The sequence below is a fragment of the Anser cygnoides genome, chromosome 10, assembly GCF_040182565.1.
Source record: "Anser cygnoides isolate HZ-2024a breed goose chromosome 10, Taihu_goose_T2T_genome, whole genome shotgun sequence".
Lineage (NCBI taxonomy): Eukaryota > Metazoa > Chordata > Aves > Anseriformes > Anatidae > Anser > Anser cygnoides.
Genome location: NC_089882.1, coordinates 12,498,900 through 12,511,839, shown reverse-complemented (window position 1 = coordinate 12,511,839; position 12,940 = coordinate 12,498,900). Strand labels below are relative to the sequence as shown.

The 12,940-nt window shown below is 41.6% G+C and overlaps 1 protein-coding gene across 6 annotated transcripts in view; it reads left to right on the top strand.

Annotated features, from left to right (window-relative positions):
• The window catches only part of SLC6A6 (solute carrier family 6 member 6), a 57,277-nt gene that overhangs the window by 21,209 nt on the left and 23,128 nt on the right, over positions 1-12,940 (top strand). For all 6 annotated transcript variants that reach the window (XM_048070304.2, XM_048070318.2, XM_048070300.2 and 3 more), the window contains 4 exons: positions 2,921-3,160; positions 3,831-3,965; positions 6,194-6,428; positions 11,723-11,855. In XM_048070304.2, the coding sequence (XP_047926261.1) occupies positions 2,932-3,160; positions 3,831-3,965; positions 6,194-6,428; positions 11,723-11,855 (732 nt within the window). In that variant the 5' untranslated portion in view covers positions 2,921-2,931. The remainder of the gene's footprint in view (positions 1-2,920; positions 3,161-3,830; positions 3,966-6,193; positions 6,429-11,722; positions 11,856-12,940) is intronic.

Below are 12,940 nucleotides of genomic sequence, written 5' to 3'. Positions count from 1 at the left end.
CAAGCATATCCATTAATTTGGGGTGTCGTGAGACAAATTAGAAATCCCTTTTTAAAATGCAGTCCCACGCTGTTACAAAGTAGGCGTCTGGGAAGGCACCAGCTCACACATGGTGTGCAGGTAATTAGGACAAACCACAGGGTGATCGGCTTGTCCCAGGGAGAATTAGGGTACACAGAGTGTGAAAAATTGCACATTCTGGGTAGCACCGAGTAACACCTGGGTCAAAGTCAATCTGCAGTGAAAAAGATTAGAGCCGGCAAAAAATAAAGAAAGAACTCTGTATTGCAGGATAAAAGTAGATTGCAAAAAATTGCAGTCCTGGAGCGGTTTTTCATCTTGGAGGCAGCTAATGTCTGTAGTTCCCCTTGGTTTTTTGACGTACAGGTTCTCCACGTACCCAGTGCTCTGTTTCGGGGTATTTCCAGTAGCAGTCCCCATGGGGAGCAGTTAAGCTCCTGTTTCAAACCTTAATCCTGCAGGGTTCTATAAACATATGTATCTCTGCGCTCTGATAAGCAAGTTTATGGCTGTCCCAGCAGTTCACCAAATAAATGAAAAAACAGAGAGTGCCCTAAGCACTAGATGTGAGTTGTGCCCTCTTTTGCACCCTTCCTTCCCCTGCTGATGAGTGTTTCGGTAACCCCTGTGAAGAACAACTTCCATGAGAGACCGTCCGAATGCCCTCCATTCCTGAGCCCAGAATAGCCTGTTGCCTGATGGTTATGACATTCTCCTGCAAGATGAAAGATAGGGATTTGAGCAGCACAAATAGCAAAAGAAAGTGAAATCAGGCCTTCCCCATGCCAAGTTAGTGTTGCATTGGGAGCAGGATGTCAGTCACCGTGTAGGTACCTCTTTAAAGAGAAGTACTTACACCTTTTTTTTTTTTTTCTCCCACAAGCGATGGCTGTGGGAGAAAATGGATGGATGGTGCAGGGTGGTACCTGTCTGGGGCATGTAGTGAGATGCCAGTGTCCCAGGGAGGATAAAGCTGTTGCGAATCCCTCCCAGAGGCACCTGCTTCAATCTCCATGCACACTACTAGAAGCACAAGTTAGCAGTTGTGGGTTAATTCCCCAAAGGAGGTAGGTACCTAAAGGCTCTTGCAGAGCTGGCCTTACCACTTTCATTCAGTCACTACACTAGCTGGTCTCATACCATGTCTCTTAACAGCAGTTAGTAGGAGATGTTTCAGAGGAGTAAGTGTCCTGCCCCACACCCCTACAGTGGGTGATGGGGACCCACCACCCTCTGATTAACTTTCTCCTTCTGTGAGCTCTCTCTGCTGTTGACTGGGAGGTATTGCAGTTGCCTGTAACACCTCTGCGCAGTCAGCAGTGGCCCTTTTTTTTAAAAAAAAAAAAAAAATAGAAAGTCATAATGATTAGCACCGGGAAGATTAAAGTTCCTTTTTAGATCGTGGCCTGATAGCAACTGCTGTCGCAGTAACTCCTTTGCAAAGGCCACGAATATATCAGGAGGGCAAATATCAAGCTTCTGTGGTTTGCCAAAATGTTAGCCTTCTGAATCTTTCCATGGTGGATGGAAAGATTTACGGGTACAGTGATGCATATCTATCTCAGAATCATGTTTGGATTAAAAACTTCCTGCAGAGCTAATGTCAACTCAGGTTTCAGGTCACTGCCACAAGCTAAATCAGGTTAGAGATCAAAAACAGCAAGGAGGTAGGAGGCTTGCAGCTATCAACTGGGATAATCTGAGGCATGATTTTTTATGACTGCACCCATAATGACATGTACAAGCAGGGAATGGCTGTGGTCTGGAATAAACTTGCTGGTTTGCCTGGATCTGGTGAAGATTTCACATGTTCTTCAGCATCAAAATACCATGCAAAAAATACCTGGTCAGATCCAGCTGAAGTCACTTGAGTTATATGAGGAATTAATTAGCTTTATTATATGCCTGAGTTCTGCTTTAACATAAAGACTACTAGCTGTTCCTAAATTGTTTTCATTAGGCAATCCACATAAAAAGACACTTGTTAGATGTAATAATTCTAGCTGTTACTATTTTACACAGTCTATGTTTTTTGTACATTATATATAAAAATTATAAAGCAAGCTAAGGTTTAATATGGTTTGGGTTTTGCATCAGGTGACTCATGCTGCTGGATTTTTAATTAACTAAGGAGCAATTATTCATGGCAAACTGTTCAATTGCATAGGTGCAATAATTGAATCTAAAGGTTTATTTTTGTCCATTTATTGATGTCAAGGGAAAACAGTACAGTTATGAAAATGGAATAAACTGAAAAGATTCCTTCAGCTGCTGCAGGTTGATTAGGACAAATGACTTTCCATTCCAGTTTTTATGAATGTATAGTTTTCTGAAAGGTTTACAATACTACAGGGAAAGGAAATCGCAGGCAATAAATGATGCAGGATGGTTCATTGTTGTTGGGAAATAGACAAAAATGGTTTTATCTGAATATGTGCGATGTACTGTTCTGCTGTATTTCACTTCAACTCTTGAGAAGGAATCAGACGCAGTGATTTGTACCTTGTTATGGGCATGGAAACAGCCTGAGACATTTCCCTGTGTTGCAGATGGAATCTGTAATAGAGTCAAGGCTCAGTAAGCCCTCTCGCCGACACAGTGTGCAGTCTCACTGCACCTTTTGTCTGTGGCCAGCAGGTAGGCAGCAGCATCAAACCATTGCTGACCCCTGCATTGCACTGACAGCAAGGAGGTGACCACAGAGTCCAGTGGTGGTTTGTCTGCCCTGGTCAGCGAAGGCAGCATATGTATTTTCATATCTCAGTTTGATAAACAGCACTGTCTTTTATGGAACTGAGTTTTGTTAAATAGTTCTTGCAGTGTTAGAGAGCATTACCAGTAAAGACTGTTTAATAAACCCACCTTTTTTTCTTTTCTTTTTTTTTTTTTTTTAATGCAGAAAGCAGAAATATGGCAACAAAGGAAAAGCTTCAGTGTTTGAAAGATTTCCACAAGGACATCCTCAAACCTTCCCCTGGCAAGAGCCCGGGGACACGGCCTGAGGACGAGGCAGAAGGAAAGCCGCCCCAGCGGGAGAAGTGGGCGAGCAAGATTGACTTTCTGCTGTCCGTGGCTGGTGGATTTATTGGTTTAGGCAATGTCTGGCGGTTCCCGTATCTCTGCTACAAAAATGGCGGAGGTGAGTCTTTATTTCCTTCTCGTAAGTCAGTCTCTGCCACATACTTACTGTTTCCAGTGCCTTCATTCAGTTTTTTAAAAAAGTAATCACCTGTTTTCTGCCTTTTCACCAGTATTTGGGAGAGATTATTTTATTACTTAATAGCTTCTGTTAAAACTTAGCTATGGAAAAACAACAACAGCAATTTAAAATTTTATACTACTGAACCTTTTATGTTCTTTTATTCTGGTATAATTGAGTCTAAGCTTTAACCAAAAGATACAGTATTATTATAGACCAGTAGCCTAAGTCATGCACTGCAAAACCGGAGTAACTCAAAGGGAGTTACTCTAAGTTAATAATAAGACAAAGCATCAAACAATGGTTTCTGTTGGATTTCAGAATAAGAGCATTCTGAGTCACGTGAAATTGTTGTGTGCCTAACCCCATTGTTATTACAGATTTTCATCTTAAAAAGGTAAGACAATGCCCTTTCATTTGTGTTTATCCATTTCACTTGAAGTGTTTGAATATGAGAAAAAGTACCTCCAAATTAAGATTATTGAATACTGATATTAAAGTAGCATATATGTTTTTTTGTTTCCGTATGTCTGTTAACACGTTTTTAAAGCTATCTTGTGTAGAGACACTCACTTCATCTCAATTTAGTACTATTATGTTTTCTCAACAGGTGCATTTCTTATACCTTATTTCATTTTCCTGTTTGGGGGAGGTCTTCCCGTGTTTTTCCTGGAGGTGGTGCTAGGACAGTATACCTCTGAAGGTGGAATTACATGCTGGGAAAAGATCTGCCCTATTTTCACTGGTTAGTACCTTTCGTTGTCCCTTACTACTTAAAGACACCTCTGATAACAGCAGTGCAATGCCCCTTATATCTATTCATTCAGCTGTTCGCTGTAGTAATTGAAAGTATGATATTGGTTCCTGGAAAGGTAGAAGTCAGAGAGTCTGAAGGACAAAGTGAGGTATTGATTTTGATGCTATCATCTTGTTAACTGGCAGAACTGCCAATAAGCAAGAAAGAAAATGCATATTATGCCTTAAAAAGGCAATCGCACATTTGGTTCATAGGTACTGGAGAATCTGTTGTTTTGGAAGGCTAGAGCCTTTTACGTGCCCTTTTGAGAAAGCGTCTTCAAAATATTATTCTGGTCAGGAAATCAAAATACTTCTGCCATATGAAAGCTTATCACTGACGTCATCTGTCTATGACTGATATAACCAAAACCTGCACAGCATTTTGTGTAGGATTCAGGAATGGGACTTTCCTCATAACTGAGTTGCTCCTGGCAAACAGTCGTGTTTGTCTCCTGTTATTCAAGGGCCTTTGCCAGCAAATGAATTACTCAAAACTCAGAGCAATTATGTGTATGCCACTCTGAAAGTTAACTAGGATGAAAAATCATGGACAGGTTAGCAAAATTACTGAGGATGCTGCCTTGTGTATAGATTACCCTCAACCGCCTGATAATACAGGCAAAACCATACGGAATAATTGCATTAAATAGTGGGACACTCTTCTTTTACAAATCCCATTTGGAAAGAGTGAGGATTTCTCACTGAAATGTCTCTAGCTCTGCCACTGTTGCTGTTACAGATTTCTCTCTCCCCTTACGTCACTCCAGGCAGCAGTAGGGGTTTTCTCCAGGGCTCACACTCCCACCTAATACTCAGAACGCTACTAACTTGATGTAATTATGCTGCTTTAGCTCCATTTTCTTCCTACTCCTCCCACTTTCATGAAACCTTTTCTTTGGAGGAGGAGGAAAGAATGTTCCTTGTTTAAATAGCAATCTCTCAGGCATCTATAAAGAGAAATTGTCACTCTAATAATGTGACTAACTGTATACCCTGAATGAAATGCAGCTGCATAGAATAAATACCACTTGCTCTGGTTGTTTTCACCTGTCATAAAGATAATCTCTGGTGGTAATGACTCCTGTTACAGTAAGGTTTGAAACTGTAAAATACGAGGCAAGTAACCAGGTGCTAGGATAGCTATCAGAATAATGTTAAAGGGAACCTCATGGGCTTTTCACCCTCTTGAGAGTCTGCTCAATGTTTTTAAAGGAAAACTCCCCCCCCCCCCCCATATTCCTAAGTAGCAAACTACATAAACTTTTTGGAGGTTAACATTCTATATACTAAAAGATTTTCAGAAAATGAGACTTTTCAGCGTCCTTTCATTTTGTATTAACAGAAATAATGACTGCTTCTGACTTAGCTCCATGTAGTATGGATCTGCCAGTGGGGCTTAACTGCTAAGGCAGGAGAGATACAGTTGTGGTATTTAATTAAAGCCTTCACCGGAACAGCATTCCACCACCTCCCTAAATTGTATAGGACTCAGCCTTATCTGCCCGTGACCCTGCTTTTAAAAACAAACAGGGAACATTTTTTATCGTCAAATATTGATAGCAGAGTTAAACATTGATCTAATTAACCATAAAAGCTACAAATATCATGCTTCCTTTGCACAAGTGAAATTGGGGCAGAAACAGCAGCTTTTATGTTGATAGCTCTGGAATTTTCCTTTTTAACACATTCAAGAGTTGTCCTTTTTTTCACGTACACAGAGCCGAACCTGTCGATAAGCATGAGTGGTGCAGCCAAGCTGCCTCCAGGGAAGCTGCGTGGTGGGTCAGTGCGTCGAGAGTGGGGTTGCCCAAGCAGGTACCCAAGGTGTGAGACGGTGTAGCTCCCAAATAAGCAATGTGTGATGCCTTGACATCCTTCTAATAAAGCCGGGTTAGCGTAAAGTTGGGTAGACACCCTGCAGCCATCCCCTTCATCTCAGCAAGCTGTAGCCTGAAGCTCAAACTTGAGCGCCAGTACTAGTCAAAGGCAGTGGCAGGTCTGTGCTTACGTGTGATGGAATTGAGTTCAGTATCCAACAGATATGTGGTAGAGTGAGATACAAGTCCACAACACGGCAGGAAACAGCAATGGCACCAGATACTTGAAATTGCAAGGCATCCTAAGAAGGAGTGGCTGTCATGTCCGTGCATATTTCTTTTTTCTCCCCCTCTCCAGGAATTGGTTATGCTTCCATAGTGATTGTGTCCCTTCTGAACGTGTACTACATTGTGATCCTGGCCTGGGGACTCTACTACCTGTTCCAGTCGTTCCAGAGTGTCCTGCCGTGGGCACACTGCCACCAGAAGTGGAACACGCCAACCTGCGTGGAAGACACTCTCAGGAAGAACAAAACACTCTGGATATCACTGAATGCCACTAACTTCACCTCTCCTGTCACGGAGTTCTGGGAGTAAGTACCCCTATCTTCACGGCACCTTTGGGGTGCTTTGGTGGCATGCCGAAGGTCATGCCTGAGATTTTGCAGAAGTCCCATAGGGAATGTTAGATAGGAGATGAAAATTGCTCCGGATGTCACTTGTTTCACCACCCTTTGTTATCAGTTCACATCCTGAGACAGGCAGGTAAGTCTTGGATTAGTGGAGGAAGTCATTAGAAGTGTAACTGCATTCAGCCTAGAGAGTACAGGGAGACCTAAAAGCCCGGTTCAGTTTCTGGTTTGGAGGAAATCTTGTTCCTTTCTATTTTTTTCCTGGGTTTCTCTAAATTCAGCAAGAGAATAGAAACAAATCACTTCAGATGCCCTGATAGTAGGGATTTACAATGGAAACAGTGACAAATCACCACTTCTGTGGCTGCCTCTTTCCCAGCTGTTGTCATTTGCAATGCACTTTGTGAAGCTGTAACATATCTCTTATCAGTTTGACCAAGATGCAAGGCATTGACCTCATCAATAAAACTGACAGAGGTGTTGAACATTGTCCTGTATTGTAGGTTTCTCAGGTCATCTTCGTTACATCATTTTTCTCTGCGGTCTCTGAGGAGATTCTGTTTTACTAGATTGTCTGGATTTTGTCAGGGTTAAGCTTCTTATTTCCATTTATTTTTCAAGTTTAAAATTATATTGCACAACCTATTTCTGAACAGGCATAACCTCAAATCTCTGTGTGTTTATGTAGTTGTCAAAACATAGCAGGAGAGTAAGGCACCTGTTAGGAGAACTTAAATCCAAAGGATCTACGTATAGCTTAGGAAGAAAATCTTTTTTATTTCTTGGCTTGCAGCAATGGTCAATTAAGTGTAGAATAAGTTTCTAACCAACCTGACTTTCAGCATGTTTAAAGTCCAGTCTGGTTCCCTGATCAACTTGTACCTACTTCTCTATTTTTAAAAAGCAGCTTCAGCCAATAGTTCCAGCAGGAATTATGTTCATGCCAAAGATATTTGGCATGTGTTAGGTTTAGAAAAAGTTATTATGAACTGGGCTAAAATTTGTATAACAAGAGCCAAAATAGGATGTGCAGAAAGATCTTGGATGAGCTGTTTGTCAAAATGCACTGGTGACCAGTGTGAGTGACAGGATGCAGGTTGTAAGAGCAGTTGTTTTCACCATGCCATGAACACTGTGTTTCCACGCTGAGCGACTGATAATTTCCCAGGTGATTTCCTCCCTTTTAAGTATGGAGCGAGTTGGAAAAGATTTGGGTATTTTGGGGAACTTGAAGGCAATTTATGGTAAAGGAGGAAGCAGTTCTCACTCCTTTGGACTCTCCCACAATGACTCTGAGACTGAGGGCCTGAATCCAAATGAGATCTGCTTTGGTAGGGTGTTTAAAGGTCTGGGTAACCACGCGGCAGGTACATGGTGGAGGGCCTTGTGCCAGGGCAGCCTCTTTGTGGGTTGGGGAGCAAATTTGGTGTAGAGCTTTTAGCTAAGTTTCTTCTAAAATAAATCAAGTTTCTGTCCTCAAAACTCCTCTGCAAGCTGAACCAAATCCTCCTGTGGGCACAGCCTAATGTGTGTAGTCAGACTGGAGGTGCCTGAGGCTGGAGGAGAAATCCTTGGTCCTTGCAACGCCTTCCCTTCCCTCCGTCTTCCATAAATTCGTGTCCCCTCACTGTTTCTTTAGCACAGTCAGAGCAAAGGTTGCTCAGCCATTAGCACTCATGGAGGCAGCTCTCCTTGCACTTTGCAGCCACTTTAACTTTTGTCCTCAAATAGCAGTTTTAAACATCATGAACTTAACTCTTCCCTGGATTCATGCCAGGCAGGAATTTGGCTCCATACTACTACTAATACAGACATACTGTCCATAGCTTACTGTTTCGTCATGACTGAACTGTCCTTAACAGACCAAGCTGCCATCAGGACTCATGGTACTTAGAGAAGTATTAAAAATAGCTGTTCTCTCTGCATAAACAACTATTGGTGTCTTAAAGTAAGGACAGAGATCATGCAGCAGTGCTGTAATTAAAGTAACGTAGATTTTACATGGCGCAAGCAGTTTTTCCCCAGCCATGCTACTATTCTTTATGGTCCTGAAATTAAAAATAATCTCAATAACTTTATGAGTACTTTGCTGTCATAGACAATGCCAGCTGCCTGCCAGCCAGCTACCCGCATCGAAAGGACAGGTCAATAAATAGCCTTTAACTGAAGATATCCATCTGCTTTGTGGCACAATTAATTCCAATTTAATTCAGGGGGTTGAGTATTTGGTTTCTGAAACCCAATGCCATTTTTATTGTGGGAGATTTATGGAGTATCCTCATCACAACTGCTTTGTAAGGCTAACTCTGCAGAGATATAATTGACCACATTGATGCATTAAAACTCTTCGTGTTGAAAAACACGTGTCCTTCTCAGCCTGGCTGGACATATAGTACAGCCTGACATTTCAGTTCATTTGAATTAATGTTCTGTGCAAATCACATGCTTGCCTGAGCAGCAATAAAAGGGGGTTAAGCAAATCTGGCTTTGTATCAGGGACTTACCTCTTGGTATCACATGCTTCAGGTCTTATTTCTGAAGATTTCATTTTAAAGCCCCAAACCTTAAAGGCTTACACACGTATTAATACATAAAGGATAAGTGTTATGGGGTAATTATAGCTGAACAAAACCTCTGATTGTCTGGTGCTGGCCAAGTGTTTAAAAATATTGGGTAATCAGCAGACTTTATTCGTCCAAATCCCAAGAAAGACCATCACATGCTAATGGCATGTAATCCTGAAGGGAGCAACATAAAAATTAAGCAAAATGTAGGGCAGCTGTCTCTGCCTTTGGGGCAAATTGAGAATTTTAAAAACCGTTTGATATTCTCCCTGCTTCGGCATTAGTTATTCTTGTCCGTCCAGTGTGAAAGGGTGCTTTGCTTTTCCTGGTATGAAAGGTCCTGTCTGCATTCACGTAATTAATGAGCTGGAATATCCTTCAAGGATTGCATAACTCTCCTCATTTTATTTTTGTTTATGTTCTAGAGCCAGTTACGGCTCCTATTACATTTCCATATTGCACATCACTAAAACATACTAGTGTATGAACAAGGTTCAAGAATTCATGGCTGCAATGAACTCGGCCCCGGCCTGTTGTCCCATTGATTATATATGACTGACAGTTAGTGACAGCATCATAACTATAAATTATAATTAGCAACAACTTCATGCATAAATGGCGTGAAGTTAGTTGAGTGAGCGTGGCTGAATCTAAGCAGCAGTAGGCCGGGTAACAAAACTGAAGAGCTGTCGGCATAGACCAGATCCTTCTCCTTCCTAAACGTGAATTTTCAGGATGTCGCAAATCTAGGTTGAGCGCTTCTGCTGCAAAAAAATGTCGGTTTAGACTTCACGAAAAAAATTTAACTCTTGAGGCCCCACTGATAAATCTGATTCCTTAAAGTATTTGGCCTCTGTAAGACAAGATAACCCAAGACAGAGAAAGCCAACATGCCACTTAGTGCTGCCACACCACAGAGAAGCACCATAGCTGGCTCTCAGTGACCCACTGGGGTGCCCGCTGAGAAAGCTGGACAGGACTGCTGGCCATACTCTAGGTGAGACGACCTTTTGCTTTTAGTTTCCTAATAAAAAGCAACAAAGTCTTAGTTGAATGCATTCATAGATATCCCTATTCCAAAATGTATTTGCAGTTAATTATTCATTGCTTCCTGAGAGCTAGCCCTCTAGGCTCCTTTTTACATTTGAATTTGAACTGCCCCTTAGATTGGAAAATGGCCATTTATTTTTTAAAAAGCCACAGAAGGTTACAGCTGAAGTTTGTCTTATAAATGTATTTTCTTCTTTTGTATACGCACAGCAGGTTTTTCCCTGATTTCCTTAGGCTCAGGTGAACCAGGACTGCAACTTTATGCCAAATATTCATTACTGAGGGGTTTTTCGTAACTGTTGAATAGCTCTGCTGATTAGGGCAGACTTACCCTGTCTGGTGCCATTAGTCCTTTTCCATAACAAAGTGCACACACGTTCAGAGAGAATAAAGCATTTGGTGTGAGAACACATTCACACAGGTAATCTGAGTGAATTTGGCAAACAGAGACACAAAAACAGATGGATGAAGGTTTGAGTCCTATTAAACTGGTCAGTTCAGGTTTTTTTCCAAAAACTAATTGCAAATTTTACAACAGTGATTCCATTCACTATTATTTCCTCGGTAGCTGAAAAAAAAAAAAAAAGAAGAAAAGAAAAAAAAACACACTTTAATTAATTCAGGGGAAAAACAAACCACAGTGTTTTGTCTTGTGCTGGATGCACATATGGAGCTGTGCAGACCACGCTTGTGGGCCTCATCCTGGTACAGTACTGCAGACTGCTGTGGTCTTTGGTGAAGGGGAATTGGAGATTTTAATAATTGTCTGAAACCAGTATTTACTTAACAACGTTAGGTAGCAAGTTAATGTATCTAGTCGTGGGCCAAGAATTTCTGTCATGATTGAGGTCAAGATTCTCCTTGACTGCAAAAACCTTGCAGAAAGACTTCAGATTTGAGTAGGTTTATTTTCAGAGGGCTAAGTTTGTTCTTTCATATAAACAAATAAAATAAGTATCAGGTATGACAAGATCTGTCTGGTGTGTGAGGACAGTTTATGTTGCAGGAAAGTTAAAAAAAAAAACAAAACAGTTTTAAATCAGACTTTAATGATGACCCATGGCAATGACCAAAAGAGAGAAGCCTTAACAAATTTTGCCCTTGGGAACACATAGCATTTAGATGCACTCTTGAGACCCATCTTACGAAAGGAATCACTTTGTATTTACTAACCTAAGTGACAGAATAGTTTAGCAAATTCCTTGTGCTGGCTCAACAAGGCCCCAGTGGTGAGGGTGCTGAGCGCAGATGGGCAGCATTTGTGTGTGGGGCCACAGGGAGGGGACGGGGTAACTGCTCCAGCTGCGTGCTGCGAAGCTGCTCCGCTTCCCTATGCTACTTCTTCTCTGCCCTCCTTGTGGCAGTCACAGTAATGAACTGAAAAGAAGAAGAAACCTGGACACAGACTAATCACACATCTGTGGTGGAGCTGGGGTTTGTGGCGATGCTGGGGCAAGTTTGTCTCACATCTTTAAAGGTATAAATGCAAATGCAGCAGTGCTTTGAGTGTTCAGAGGGCTGGGATCTACCCACGTGTCTGCTGCCCCTTAGGGCACCGTCCCCTACTCTCAGACATCACAGTGAGGCTCAGCATTAACTCTGCTCATGCATCTCTTGTTTTGTTTTCTTTTGTATACTCAGGCGCAATGTACTGAGCTTGTCCTCAGGAATTGAAGATATTGGTATTATCAAGTGGGATCTAGCACTGTGTCTCCTCCTCGTCTGGGTGATATGCTTCTTCTGCATTTGGAAAGGAGTCAAATCCACTGGGAAAGTAAGTGCTTTTTAACTTTTTGTAATCATTCTAGTCAGCAGATGTCAGGAATAATAAGAAATGCTGTTCTTAAAGATATTCTTAATTTTCTTGCAAAAAATATGTATTTTTACTCTGATCATCTGTCTTTGGAAAGTCATTGCCAGTGCCCAGAATGCCTGTGAGTCAAGTAGCTGTTACTGGAATGGCATCAAGAAGCAGATCCTAGCATGTTTTGAGTACCACTTTGCCTCTCTGAGGACGAGCATCCCACTGGTGCATGTAATGATCTTGGAAAGGCTTAGGCTTACAATGTGTAGTGCTCTACACTCCGTGCTCGTGCTCTCACACCAGCCAAGTTCATTCTCATCATAACAGGGTGGATGTTAACATAGCTGTGGTAGGGATGTTTAAGTCAGTGGAAGATGCTGGATGCATAGCATTTTTGAAATGCCACTCACTTACTGAAGATTTCTGTGCAGACTTAGAAGACTAAACTTAGGTACTTGTTTAGAAACACTGTCCTTAACAGAGATCCTGGATATTCTTTTTTGATTTAGGTTTACCGTGTGCTATTTAGAGTCATATTTTTCTCTAAAGGATAACAGTTCAGTTCCTGAACCTCATCTTACACCAGTGCAAGAAACAAATTATAGCAAATCTTAGCGAGTCACTAAACAATTTCAAGCATGATGTTATCCCCTTGCATGCAGTAGTGCTTTTAAACCTAGTTTCATGAGAAAAGGCTTTTGAAGCCATTGCATAAGTGCCTCACTTAACTTTCAAACCTGTTGGTTGAGGTGGTGTTTCAGATAAATCTAGCAGAGATAGACAGGCCTCAGGATAGGAAGTTCCACAGTTTCTGGTCAGCTAGGTAGAAGGGAGCGACTCTGTTAGTGTCTCAGCTGAGAGAAAGCCAGAGTGTGAACTCATCTTTTATTAGACACCAGAGAATTCAGGAGGAGAGAGCAAATGTGAACGCCTCAGCTGGAGAAAAAGCACCATTTAGCAGTTTTACCTTGTTACATGCTGCAGAATCAACCAGGAGACAAAACTCTTTGGGAAACCAGTCCTCATTAGTTCCACTGTTGACTAAACTACTTGTT